Below are 15,597 nucleotides of genomic sequence, written 5' to 3'. Positions count from 1 at the left end.
ATTGCATATGTATAGTGCCTTTCAAAATGCATATCTGTCAATCTCTTATGATTTTCTAGAAATATTGTTCCATTACGTGTAATACATTCAAACCACTGGCAGCTGCTTGCCAGCTTTATAAATACTGATTGTTTGCCAAAAATAGACTTCGTTTAGTGTGTTCATCGATCAGTTTCATCATGATTTTATCAATTGGTTTCATTTCTGTCGCGCGATTCACAGGAAAATATTTTAAATGAATTAGTAATAAGTTATTCTCTCTCTCTCTCTCTCTCTCTCTCTCTCTCTCTCTCTCTCTCTCTCTCTCTCTCTCTCTCTCTCTCATTTATTCAACAAAAGCTCTTAATTATAAAGCACGTATCTTGCAACATACCAGGATTTCCCTTGCTAATTTATCGTTTGATTTTAACAAACGTTTAACTCTCCTATTAACCCAGAAGGGTTATCCCCCCCATTGAGCACCATCATTCTACCCTGGCGCCCCCGCCCCCCTCCAGAGCTAAACGCATTTGAAGCTTTAATGATAAATTCTTATTGAGGCTGATGTAAATTAGGGTGACAGGAGCCTTCACCCGCGGTCACCCGCTCGCATAGCTCACCTGTCTCGCCTTTCAACGCGCTGGCACTCACACCTGTCGCAGGCCCGATAGGTGCCGGAGAGTGGCACCCTGAAACGGAAATTAATTTACCTGTGGCGGGGCTTGACGCCTTGTTTCAGCATTTCATTGTGGCGTCTAAATTTGCCGACGTCGGCCGCGCCTGGCAGGCCTGGCACCGCTTTCTATGGAGGGCTTCGCAAGACGCCTGCGAAGATGTCTTCCAGAATCGGCGCCCCTGTTTCTTGAAGGCATAATGGACGAGAAATGTTCCCCCCTCTCCCCCCTCCCCCCTCCCCTCACCCTCTTCCCTTCCCTTCCTTCTCCTCCTTCTCCTCCTCCCTCCACCCTCCTGAGAAGGGAAGGGAAGGGAAGGGAAGGTTCTGCTCGAAGTGTCTGCCATTATGTCATGGAAGGACGGAGTCTTAAGGTGCTGTGCCATCTGGCGGCCGGTTTTGTGTTCGTTATAATGGGAGACTGCTGTAACGATCTCCATTCTGCGTTCCTTGACGTTTCATTTGGGGACGATCTTCTGCGCGCACACATGTATATGTATATATATATATATATATATATATATATATATATATATATATATATATATATATATATATATATATATATATATATTATTTATATATATGCATATATATTATATATATACATACATATACGTACAAATATGTATATGTATATATATATATATATATATATATATATATATATATATATATATATATATTAAATGATAGTTATGAGGAAAAATTATACTTTCAAGACTCAGATTTATATATATATATATATATATATATATATATATATATATATATATATATATACATATATATATATATATATATATATATATATATATATATTATATATATATTAGATATATCTGTATATATATATATCTACATATACAGTACATATACATATACATACGTACAAAATATATATATATATATATATATATATATATATATATATATATATATATATATATATATAATATATATATATATATATATATATATATATATTAAATGATGGTTATGAGGAAAAATTATACTTTCAACACTGTCTGATTATATATATATATATATATATATATATATATATATATATATATATATATATATATATATATATACCCTTCGTATAAAAATTTTAATATGTAATTACCGTTCTTGTGAATATATATTCGGGTTGATGCCATTAATGATAAGATTAGTGTACAGTGAAAGAAAAAGGACAGTACAAATCAAGCATCGTCTGAACTGTAGTGCTTATATATTTTATGAAGTACAACAATGTTGCTCTGAGTTTTCATGTGAGAATTATACGAAGAGTTGACAACTCATGCACTGTCTGTGTTACTCACATAAGCAAAACTCAGTTAATGTTTTATGTATTTGGGAGATTATATCATCAGTGTTTGATGTTATGGGAAAAGAATAGCTGGCAGTTACGTGTAAACAAGTATTGACATACACACACACACACACACACACACACACACACATATATATATATATATATATATATATATATATATATATATATATAAATATATATATATATATATATATATATACACACATTATATATATATATATATATATATATATATATATATATATATATATATATATATATATATACACACATTATTATATATATATATATATATATATATATATATATATATATATATATATATATATATATATATATATATATATATATATATATATTTATAATTATAAGATCCCGGATTTGATTCCAGAGCGAGCCACAATTTATGAGGCCAATACAGTTGAAATTTCATAGCACCTCGGTTGTCATACACAAACAGTCAGGTACCTTGTAATTAGACAGTTGGGTAGGTCAGAACCAGGGCTGGCTGAGAAGGGCCTGGGCCAGCCGCCCCACCCATAAGGGTTACTGAGCATTAGAAGACTAACACAATCCGGAGGCAAATTCTCTGGGGAAATGGCTTTGCATTGTGAAGATTTGTCATAAGTGTGAGTTCGTTAAAAGATTTTATTTTTCTGTTAAAGAAAACTATTGCTCCTGTTATGACTGTCCATCCTCACTTTATTCTGTCCGCCCTCAGATCTTGAAAACTACTGAGGCTAGAGGGCTGCAAGTTGTTATGTTGATAATCCACTCTCCAATCATCAGACATACCAAATTGCAGACCTCTAACCTCAGTAGTTTTTATTTTATTTAAGGTTAAAGTTATCCATAATCGTGCTTCTGGCAACGATATAGGGTAGGCCACCACCTGGCCGTGGTTAAAGTTTCATGGGTCGCGGCTCATACAGCATTATACTGAGACCACCGAAAGATAGATCTGTTTGCAGTGGCCTTGATTATACGCTGTAGCGGCTGTACAGAAAACTCGATTGCGCCGAAGAAACTTGGGCGTAATTTTTACTTGTTTTTGCTGAGAATAATTTCATTGACGGTGATGACTGACAAAGTCTTGTAAATTAAGAGTAGTAGAGTCTCCAGCGAGGGAGACGTCTTTTTTTTAGTATTTGAGGAAGGCCGTAGTCGAGGAGTGTGAAAACATGTCTATAAAGGCAAGAGGAGCTTGCTTCACGAGTTTATGATCTAATTATTGTTCCAACTTATTAATATTTTATAATCGATGTGTAATTTAATCTTAAACTTCGTGATTATTATTGCTATGTCCTATGATCCTGGTGTCTGTTATTATTATTATTATTATTATTATTATTATTATTATTATTATTATTATTATTATTATTATTATTATTGCTAATAGATTCACAATTTCGTGAAAAACAATCTGTGTAATAAAAATCCACTATTAAATGGTAAATATATTACCATATAAAATAAACCAAAGACTTTGGCTCATCAGTGCTAACGTTAGCACTGATGAGGAACACCGTTCAAGTGTTCGAAAGTCTTTGGTTTATTTTACATAGTAATATATTTACTATATAATTGTGGATTTTTATTACACACATTATTATTATTATTATTATTATTATTATTATTATTATTATTATTATTATTATTATTATTATTATTATTATTCAGGAAATGAATACCCTAATCTGTCAGTGCCCTACTGAAGCAAGAATTATGGCATGTATTTTGGGCAACTCGTAAATGGTTTATGCCCAGCAGAAAAAATAAGAAAAATTGTGGAGAAAGAGTAGTGTGCAGGCATGATAGTGATCGTATCCATTTTGAAATGTTGAAGTGAAAATCTTGAAAATACAGGAAAGCTGTACCTGAATTTTATGGATTCTGATAACTAAGATTATGATCTTCAGATTGTTTATAATTATTATGCGAGGAGAGTTTGTGATATGTGCAAATAATCGTTTTGCGGGCAAATCACAGGCGGAAGTACCTGGACTGACAGACGGTTAGTTTACAGCAAAACAAAGTTGACCAGAGTGACAAATGAGATATTAAATAACCAGCAGTAATTAGCAGAAACGTTCGGAGTCCGCAAACCTCCACCAAGGCTAAGCAGTGCGCCCCAGTCAAGGTCCCTTCGCCCCCTCTCAGCTCCAGAGGTCCTTTATTCCTCACACCGTTGGACTGTGGAACAGCCTCCCAGAGGAGGTCGTGCAGTTGGAAATTCAGAAGTTCAAGCGGAGGTTCAATGCATCGCTACCCTAATGCTATTCTCCTTGCATTTTAATACATTTTTATTAGTTTGTTAATTTATTCATTTTTCATTTTTTAATAAGTGGTATCTCTTCCTTTTGTATTTCCCTTTACCTCCTCTTACTTCTTCCTAATGAACACCTTAATATTCTTTGGAAGCTTGAATTTCAAGTCAGTGGCCCCTTTGGTGGGCTTGTTCCATATGAATGGCTTTCATCTTCTAAATAATAATAATAATAATAATAATAATAATAATAATAATAATAATAATAATCCTTCTTAAAACTAAACGGGTAGAACTAAACAGGTAGACTGACTCGAAGTCAAAGTTGGTACCATCCGCTCAAAATGCTTTGGGAACACATCATTTAGGGAAAATATTCACTAGACTATGGAGCAAAGCAGTAGAGGTGACAGTATCCTTCCCGACCTGACCTACTTTTGACTCTCATCTGACTCTTGTGCCCACTCACAGATGGGTCGATTGGTTTGGATATGCCAGGATCGAGCCACAGACCTTGCTGATGCGATCCCATGCTCTACCACTGATGGATAAGCCATGTTTTCTTTATTAAACTAACCAGAACAGAAATATATTCCTGTCGGAGGTAAAACTATAATTGCGCATGAATAATAACGGCTTTGTAAACGGTTTATAAAAAGAGATATGTTTAGAAAGAAATGCAATATGGTTTACATTTATGAATTAGGCTGAATATTGGTTGAAAAAAAAGCAAAATATGCGCCGTAATATCTTCGGCGCAATCGAGTTTTCTGTACAGAGCATAATCAAGGCCACCATAAATAGATCTATCTTTCGGTGGTCTCGGTATAAAGCTGTGAGAGCCGCGACCCATGAAATTTAACCACGGCCCTGTAGTGGCCTATCCTATATCGTTGCCAGACGCACGATTATGGCTAACTTTAACCTTAAATCAAATCAAAACTGCTGAGGCTAGAGGGCTGCGATTTGATATGTTTGATGATTGGAGGGTGGATGATCAACATACCAATTTGCAGCCTTCTAAGCCTCATTAGTTTATAAGATCTGAAAAAGTGTGGACAGAAAAAGTGCCGACGAACAGACAAAGCCGGCACAATAGTTTTCTTTTACAGAAGACTAAAAGGGAAATAATGAAAATAATTGAAAGTTTGGAAATACTTCTATTTGGAGAGGGTTAGCTTGGTGAATAGCAAATGAAATCATAATCAATAAAACATGTACGAGTGGCCGGGAAATAAGCGACTCACTTAAGCGACGGTTCCAAATCAAAGAAAATTTCGGACTACGGAAGTAACTGAAATTGCAATAGAGAATATCGAAGTAAATTTATATTGCATTTAAGATCAACGTAGACGCTGAATTCCGTATAGTTAAATTAATCTGTAGTAACGTTTTAGGGGTTTTTTGGACGAAAAATACTTCTTTCGCTTATTAGGTCCATCAACAGAGGCATTAAACGTGGCGTTTCATTCTCAAGCCAACCTTTCTTCAAGTAAACAATTTATGATGCCCTACATAGAATTGTTAATGTGGGCAGCCCTCTCTCTCTCTCTCTCTCTCTCTCTCTCTCTCTCTCTCTCTCTCTCTCTCTCTCTCTCTCTCATCATCATCATAATTTTATGATGCCCTAAATATATTTGTAAATATACATAATTCTCTCTCTCTCTCTCTCTCTCTCTCTCTCTCTCTCTCTCTCTCTCTCTCTCTCTCATCATCATCATCATCATCATCATAATCATCATCATAATGTTATGATGCCCCAAATAGAATTGTAAATATATGCAATTCTCTCTCTCTCTCTCTCTCTCTCTCTCTCTCTCTCATCATCATCATCATCATCATCAATTTTTGAAGCCCTAAATAGAATTGTAAATATAAACAATTCTCTTTCTCTCTCATCATCATAATTATTGTTCCAACTTAGTTTATTATTATTTTATAGTCGATTTGTAATTTAATCTGAAGCTTCGTTATTGTTATTGATATGTCATATGATCCTGTTTTTCTTATTATTATTATTATTATTCAGGAAATTAATACCCAAATATGTCAATGCCCTATGAAGCAAGAATTATTGCATGTATTTTGGGCAACTCGTAAACGATTTATGCCCAGCAAAAAAAATAAAAATTGAGGGGAAATGTAAAATCAGCTACGCTCATATTATTATTATTATTATTATTATTATTATTATTATTATTATTATTATTATTATTATTATTATTATTATTATTACCTGAATGGTGTCCCTCCTTAGTGTTTATTTTGTTATTATTATTATTATTGTTATTATTATTATGATTATTATTAACAAATGAAGCTTATGCTTTAATTCTTTTACAGTATTAAATAAACGTTTTGTCTTCTTACATACATTCATTTATAATGTGAATGACACCCTCTAGGAATTTACAAAGAAAAGTGAGCAGTGGTCATCTATAAGACATTGACAAGTCTGCTACAAGAGAAAGCAACAGAACCGATCAACAGAATTGCAAGAAAATAGCCATTCGCATCCAGACCACAGGTTCTGTGTTCTTGTCAAAATATCAGCGGTCAATTTAGTGCCTGGAACAGTGCCTTCTCCTCTTTGGCACTGGAATATGATGATCGCTTCCAGTACACTTTCCCCTCCCAGTATGTAACAGTAAGGCTTACTATCCGCTGTCGTTGTCAAAGCATTATATATTTTTCACTGATGGTACAAAAGGATTCTTTTAGTTTCAGAGAGTTCAAGAGTTTGAGAGACTTCGTTCTCTTGTGAGTAAATTCATTATCTTTTATGGAATAAAGGTAATATTCTTATAGTTACAAGCTGTATATAAGATTTGATCTGAAATGCCCTTATCTGTATATTAAGATGAAGAGGGAGACATTGAGAGAGAGAAACCCTTAGGTTGGGGATTGGAATGGGGACGGGGTTTAGGGATCAGGGGAAAACCAAAGGGATGAGATGGGCGGTGTGTGTATGTGTATGTGTGTGTGTGTATGTGGAGGGCGTGTAGGAGATAGAGGGGGGGAGGAGGAGGAGGAGGGGAAGGAAGGAGAAGGGTATGACCTGGGTAGGAGGACGCTGGGGTCCGGAGTTAGACAGAGGAAGGGGAGAGGAAGAGACTGGGTAGGGTTGAGAGATGGGAGGGTAGGGGTAGGGCGGTTGGCCCTGGTGTTGGGGTCTAGCCCAACACTCGCCCCAACACCCGAAATTGATAAACGCCGTGACAAACAAACTGACAGCCAGAGATTACACCTCATCCCGCCAGCAATCCGGCGTGTCACATCTGAGACGCGGCCACCACACTCCCCTGGGGGACCCCGCCGACCAGCCAGCCCTCTTCTTCTCCCTTGTCCACTCTCTCTCTCTCTCTCTCTCTCTCTCTCTCTCTCTCTCTCATACTCCTCCTCCTCCTCCTTTTCCTGTTGGTGCTGCCACTGCTGAAGCACTTAACTACTTGTGATGGCGTAGTGGTGCAGCGCGAGATAGCTGCTGTCTACCTCCTGCTTGTTACCCTCTACTGCCGCTATTTCGCTGCTGTGTGGTTTTGCGACGCGAGAGCTTGTCCTGCTGCTCCTGCTGCTGTCGCTGCCGCTGTTGGACGTTGGAGGCTGTTAGTGTCTGGCGACCTGTTGCGGATGTCAAGTGGCGTGTTCCGATAAAAGCTGTTTATATACTAACTCGCTCCCAAAAACACAAACCGCCAGATACAGGCGATGCCGCTGCAGAGGTCACTCAGCTGTGCTGGCTTTAATGTCAAAATAAATCACTGGAACAATATAGAACGTTTTTATTTTCATTTTTCCCTTTTTTTATTTTATTTTTTTTTTTGAGAGAGAGAGAGGAACTGATGGTTTTATCAGTATATTTGTTTATTTGGATTTTGAATTATTTCTAATATTACACAAACGCGCACACACACAAATATAGATACACACACATATATATACATATATATGTATGTATATATATATATGTATTTTATACATATATATATATACATATATTATATATATACATATGTTTATATATGCGTCTGTATATGAAATTAGTAATGATCATACTGTATATAATACAGTGTTTATCCATGTCTTTTTCTTTGTGTAACAAAAAGTCTACTAATATGAACACATGCTTAACTTTCAAAAGTTTTAACTTGAGAAAATGCACAACAAGAAAAGTTACTTGTTTAAAATATAATGCTGTTACAAAGTTACTCAACTCTTTCCGTCATTTTTGACTGGACTGGTATGTTAGTTACTACCATAACCACTAATCCTAATAATAATAATAGTAATATAAGACATAGTATAAGTTCAGTGGTAGCAATGATTTTACTTAACGTAAAATAAAACGCACTTAAAGAAGTTATATCTTGAGACTAAATCTTTATTTTACTGTGTTTTGAACTTTCAGTGTTGTAACAACCTTAAAAGATTGAGATTAAATCTTTTTAGTTTTCAGCAAAAGAAAACTATTGTGCTGGCCTTGTCTGTCCGTCCGCAGTTTTTTGTCCCCCTCAGATCTTAAAAACTACTGAGGCTAGAGGGCTACAAATTGATATGTTGATCATCCACCATCCAATCATCAAACATACCAAAATGCAGCCCTCTAGCCTCAGTAGTTTTTATTTTATTTAAGGTTAAAATTTGCCATAATCGTGTTTCTGGCAACGATATAGGATAGGCCACAACCGGGCCGTGATTAAAGTTTTATGGGCCACGGCTCATACAGCATTATAATGGGACAGCCGAAAGATAGATCCATTTTCGGTGGCCTTGATTATACACTTTAGCGGCTGTACAGAAAACTCGATCGCGCCAAAGAAACCTCGACTTGTTTTTTACTTGATTTTACTGTGTTGTGAACTTTGTGTTGTATCACCCTTAAAAGATTTCAGTAACCGATGGCAGGCAATAGGACGCAATAACCTATATTTGTTATTTGACTTTGCCCTGTGTTGTTTTCAGTAGAGCACCATAAAATACCACTAGAACTTTTTAAGAAATCCTCTTGACGTAATTTTTCGTAAATCATGTCTAGTGAATTTTATTTTTCGATCCTGTTTCATCATCATTACTATTAATCAAATTCTTCTCGAAAGATGAAGAGCTACATTAACGTAAATTGTACGATTCTAATGAATGCAGTATCTTGAAGTGATTGTAGGTTTTGAAGGGGAAAAAGGATTTGGTAGAAAGCGGAGATATCTATATATAACCACTGAATTGATAGTATGGTTATTACTAATTTCATCTATATACACACACACACACACACACATATATATATATATATATATATATATATATATATATATATATATATATATATATATATATATATATATATATATATAACTGTGTGTGTGTGTGTGGCCCTAAATGTTTCACTGGTTTCATCTATATACACACATACACACACACACATATATATATGTATATGTATGTATGTATATATATATATATATATGTATATATATATATATATATATATATATATATATATATATATATTTATATATATATATATATTTATATATATATATATATATATATATATATATATATATATATATATATATATATATATATTCTTCTTCTTCTTCCCAGCTTGTTCCCATTTTTATATGGGGTCATATGATGCCTGCTTTTGAAGGACTTTGATATATATATATATATATATATATATATATATATATATATATATATATATATATATATATATATATATATATGGCCCTTAAATGTTTCGCTGAAGACTCTCTTCAACTAATCATAGAGAGATTAAGCCACAGATTTAAAATGGTGGAAGCAAAAACTTTCAATATTGGGAAGTGTGACTCCCTAGCTATTGAACAGTATAAGTTTGTGCACAGGATGCAAGACGACTAGAACATGCTGTTATTATTATTATTTCAGTAGATGAAACCTATTCACATGGAACAACCACACTAAAGGGGCCATTGACTTGAAATTCTTTAAGCTTCCAGAGAATGTTGGTTTCAACCTCCCACCGCAGCAGCAGACCCCACACTGCAACAGTAACTGATCATGATACAGAGTCAGTGATTTTTCATCGCCCTGAGGGAGACGCAAACCCGCGACATCTGAGTGGCATGCCACGACACTAACCACTATAACCAGCGGACTAGATAACTCAAGAAGTTAAGGCAATGAAGACTATGAAAGGTAGCCACGCGAAAAGCTTTGACTACAGTGGTCTGCATTTTAAGGAAATCTCAAAAGAAACTTCGAGCAGCCTTATACCAGAATGCGATGGTTCCTGAATACAGCTGAGATCTACATAGCATTATTATGTCCATCTCGAGGGATACGGGAGACTTCATGTAATCCTTAAGTTTGACAGTATTATTTGGTTATGTAGCTTCAAGGCCTATGGAAGTAAAAGTAGTCGCTGACTCATTATTAGTATAAAATAAAATAACGTTAAATATGCAGTGTCTGAGGTTTGCAAGTGCGTAGTAAATGGCGTCGTACATATCATTTGTTTTTCTTTTTAGTTTTCTGATAAGAAAACTCTTGTGCCGGCTTTGTCCGTCCGTCCGCACTTTTTCCTGTCCGCCCTCAGATCTTAAAAACTACTGAGGCCAGAGAGCTGCAAATTGGTATGTTGATCATCCACCCTCCAATCATCAAACATACCAAATTTCAGCCCTCTAGCCCCAGTAGTTTTTATTTTATTTCAGGTTAAAGTTAGTCATAATTGTGCATCTGGCAACGATATAGGCCAAGCCACCACTGGGCCGTGGTTAAAAAGTTTCATGGACGGCGGTTCATACAGCATTATACCGAGACCACCGAAAGATAGTTCTATTTTCGGCGGCCTTGATTATACGCTGTAGCGGCTGCACAGAAAACTCGATTGCGGAGAAGAAACCTCGGCGCATTTTTTTGCTTTTAGAATTAACACCATTGCTGCCAGTTACAAGGATAAGAATAGGAGGAAATTTAATCCGGCTGTTGAGGTTACGATAATTCAGTGTGATCTTTAGTAATACTATGTAATGTCAGATACTAATAGGTAACAGAGTTAGGGTTGCTTTTGCTTGGCAAAGATCTCTGTCAACTTGACAATATTTATCATCAGATTTACAAATGATATGACTTTTTTAATAAAGAAAGAAATTAAGCTTTCTAAGACCTAAGTTTTCCAACTATACACACATAGTGTAAGTATATATTTATATGATACAACAGATATATATAATATATCTATCAGATTTACAAATGATATGACTTTTTTTATTAAAAATAAAGAAATCTGATGAAATTAAGTTCTTTTCCAAGACCTAAATTCCAATCCAACTATAAATATTGTCACATAGATCTTTGTAAGTAAAAGCATATGTTATATTATATATATATTATATATATATAAATATATATATATATATATATATATATATATATATATATATATATATATATATATATATATATATATATATATATATATATATATATATATATATATATATATTCTGTGATTGTGGCTATATGTATTTTTTTCGTATTTATCTGCTAACAACGAAGTAAATAAAATAATAAAACGTTTACACATTTAAAACGAGGCTATCAACAAATTTGAAACAAAATCTTTGTATCCTTCCTTTAACAGAAAGAAATAGAAAGAGAGCAAATCCTTCAGAGCAAAGTGTGTGTGTGTGTGTGTGTGTGTGTGTGTGTGTGTGTGTGTGTGAGAGAGAGAGAGAGAGAGAGAGAGAGAGAGAGAGAGAGAGAGAGAGAGAGGCAAGAACAGGGCTTTTTGAGCGACACAAAGACATCATCAATTAAGACCCGGATAACAGAAACAGGAAATCTGGAACTTGCCCGCTTGATATATCGGCCCCCAAAACCATTCTGTCACTCACCCGTCTTCACACTCTCTCTCTCTCTCTCTCTCTCTCTCTCTCTCAATGAGGGAGCTGGGATTCTCTCTCTCTCTCTCTCTCTCTCTCTCTCTCTCTCTCTCTCTCTCTCTCTCTCTCGTCTTTCAGTGTACACGTTCAATTTCTGTCCTTGTTTGTCCGTCTGTTCTTGTGTTAGTTTTCATTTGATGGCTTATTCGATTATGTCTATCTGTCTTTATGGAATTGAAACACCTGTGCTTTTTTTTTTTTGGTTTTTGGTTTTAAGAGTCTGTGCTTGTTTGTCTGTCTGTATGTATGTATGTATGTGTATATATATATATATATATACTGCATATATATATATATATATATATATATATATATATATATATATTTATGATAACTTATATTTATTAAATTTATCTAAATATATATACTCATATATTCATATATATCTTTCATTTATATATATATATATATATATATATATATATATATATATATATATATATAAATGTATAACTGATTCATGAAGATATGGAACGTGATGAATGTATAAACAAAGGCAAACGAAGTGGTTGCTAGGCCCGTGTGTCGAAAGGCCTAGCAACCACTCCGTTGTTTCACTTTTCCTTCGTGGCGTTTGTTTATATATAGACAGATAGACAGCTAGATAGACAGTGGTGACCTATTGTCTTAAATCTTTCATGTACCAGTTTTTTATTTGCTTTTCTTCTTAATATTCCTCATTTTTATGGGGGCCCTTGCGTGGAGTAATAATTGCAATGGCGCAATATCCTATATTTATTTATTTAGATTTCTTATGGCTTACAGTGACTGTAAGTTATAAAACTTCCATCTAAAGAAAAAACACGAACGAATGGGCATTGGCTCCGAAGTCACACCAGTATTCCACCCTTCCATCAATCTGATTTAGTCGGAAGTGTTAGGACAGAGGACCAACAAGAAGCGAGATGGTATCAGATGGACCACGAAATACAAAAGCCACCCATGGAAGGTCACCTGTCTGGTCACTCAATGGCCCTGGCGCCACCAAGACTTGAGGCTGGTATGAGCCAGTCCATGAAGAAGAGTATTCCAAGGTCCTCTATCCGACAGAGAAGATTGTTGGAATCCTTACGAAGTTAAAGGCAGGCAGTGTGGTGATTAATGTCGTGGCATGCCACTCACATGTGGTGGGTTCGCGTCTCACCCAGGGTGATGAAAAATCATTGGCTCTCTATCATGATCAGTTATTGATGTAGTGTGGGGTCTGCGGTGGGAGGTTGAAACCAACATTCTTTGGAAACTTCAATTTCAAGTCAATGGCCCCTGTGTGCTTGTACCATGTGAAGTCCCTCGTTGGGAGGGTGGGTTCCGTTCTCAGCTAGCACTCTGCCGGCCGCGAGTTTGAATCTCCGACAGGCCAGTGAAGAATAAGAGGAATTTATTTCTGGTGATAGAAATTCATTTCTCGCTATAATGTGGTTCGGATTCCACAATAAGCTGTAGGTCCCGTTGCTAGGTAACCAATTAGTTCTTAGCCACGTAAAATAAATCTAATCCTTCGGGCCAGCCCTAGGAGACCTGTTAATCAGCTCAGTGGTCTGGTTAAACTAAGGTATACTTAACTTGTTCCATGTGAATAGATTTTATCTATTGAAATAATAATAATAATAATAATAATAATAATAATAATAATAATAATAATAATAATACTATCCTGAGGAAAGTGTGTACTTACCTCTCTATGGAGCAAGGAACGATGATGTGAATTAAAAAAAAAAACATTCAGTACGTGAATGGAAGGAAGAATGACTGAGGTAGGCGAGTGATGCATTATTAACTAGTGAATGTGAAGAGATATTACCACAACTGGTGAAAGATGCTGAAGAGTCCTTGTAAGAGATGGTTTGAAGTGAATGTTGGCAGAAATGAATTGAAGCTGATAAGGCAAAATGATGAACAGTGGCGCGGAAGGTCAGAGATGATAGTTGTAGTATCGGAAAATGGTTGTTATGATCAATGACAAATGACGGAAGAGGCGAATCATTCACATCCATTTCAGGAGCTCTTCAGAAAGTTTTGGAATATCAGAGTGACTGAGGAGGCAAATGATGGAGTATGTAAAGATATTGTTGAACGAAGACTTCATTAGGTAATTGTGGTAGTGGAATCCGTAGAAGAGAATTATATGCAAGTAGAATGAATATATTGGTCTGAAATGTAGAAGTCTTAAATGTAAGTGATGATACACGAAGGTTAGCATATACATAAAAAATAGACCAGCGCGTTTTGAAGTGAGAAATATTTTGTTACAGAGTGGACACTCCTGAAATCTCGTTAAGATGGAAAAGGAAAACTTAGAAAGTGGGGTGTTGATAGTGTTTTTGGATTTAGAGCTAGAGACATCAAATTTTAGAAAGTGAAACAGTATGTGGAATGGAATGGAATGGAATATAGAGTTTAGGCCAAAGGCCAAGCACTGGTACATATGAGGTCATTCAGCTCTGGAAAGGAAAGTGAGAATAGGTAGGTTCTAAAGGTGTAACAGGAGGAAAACCTCGCAGTTGCACTTTGAAATAATTGTTAGGAGAGGGTGGATAGCAAGATGGAAGAAAGATAATATGAAAGGAGGTAGGGTAAAAGGAATGAATGGGTTTGCAACTCGGGGCCCAAGGGACGCTACTAAGAACCTGTAGTAATGCCTACAGTGCACATGTGCTCGGTAGAAATACATGAATGGCCCAATGTACGTAACTGGGTGGTTGAGATGCTGATTAGTCTTTTGTGAGGGAGCTGTAAGCAGCATACAGTTGTTTACAATTAATGTTGGTCTGGGGTCCATCCTGTGTTCAGTAGTTAGAGGAGTAAGACGAAAAATTAACTGCTGTCCTTTTTTCCTTCCTCAAAAGGCTGCTTTATATGTATATGTATATATATATATATATATATATATATATATATATATATATATATATATATATATATATATATATATATATATATATATATATATATATATTTTTTTATATATATATATATATATATATATAAATATATATTTTTTTTTCTTCTTCTGGGCTAAGGTAAGGGGAGATTGAGATGTATATTCTTTAAATATCGTAACGAAAATGAGGAGAATAAAAGGAATCATTTTAAGTTTGAAATGGAATCGTACCAAGCATCATCATTCTAAAGAAATATGATGTCTAAATTAGACTAAAATAAATGAACATCACATCAGAAAGGCTCTGCTTATTTTTCAATAGAATTACTCTCTAAACATTATTAAAATTACTTTTAGTAGCTTTATTCAAATATAAAAAAGAACAAAAATAGGAAAATATGAATGACAGACACTGGAGTAAGCCCAGAAACTGAGTGAGTATGATCCTGACCACTTAAAAACATGTGAGAAAAGGCAACAGACATTAATAAAAACTAAAAGCGTAAAATTGCAGTCATTTTC

General features: G+C 35.0%; 2 protein-coding genes across 2 annotated transcripts in view; one reads left to right on the top strand and one right to left on the bottom strand.

Annotated features, from left to right (window-relative positions):
• Positions 1-15,597, top strand: part of LOC136829500 (SAP30-binding protein) — a 458,698-nt gene that overhangs the window by 235,108 nt on the left and 207,993 nt on the right. The window lies entirely within an intron of this gene.
• LOC136829572 (probable serine/threonine-protein kinase clkA) overlaps positions 1-15,597 on the bottom strand; it is a 30,348-nt gene that overhangs the window by 4,625 nt on the left and 10,126 nt on the right. Inside the window, exon 7 of the mRNA XM_067088420.1 lies at positions 7,767-7,881. Within this exon, the coding sequence (XP_066944521.1) occupies positions 7,767-7,881 (115 nt within the window). The remainder of the gene's footprint in view (positions 1-7,766; positions 7,882-15,597) is intronic.

Source organism: Macrobrachium rosenbergii, chromosome 44 (assembly GCF_040412425.1).
Source record: "Macrobrachium rosenbergii isolate ZJJX-2024 chromosome 44, ASM4041242v1, whole genome shotgun sequence".
Taxonomy (NCBI): domain Eukaryota; kingdom Metazoa; phylum Arthropoda; class Malacostraca; order Decapoda; family Palaemonidae; genus Macrobrachium; species Macrobrachium rosenbergii.
Note: the sequence above shows the minus strand (reverse complement) of the source record. Positions and strands in the feature narration are given on the sequence as shown.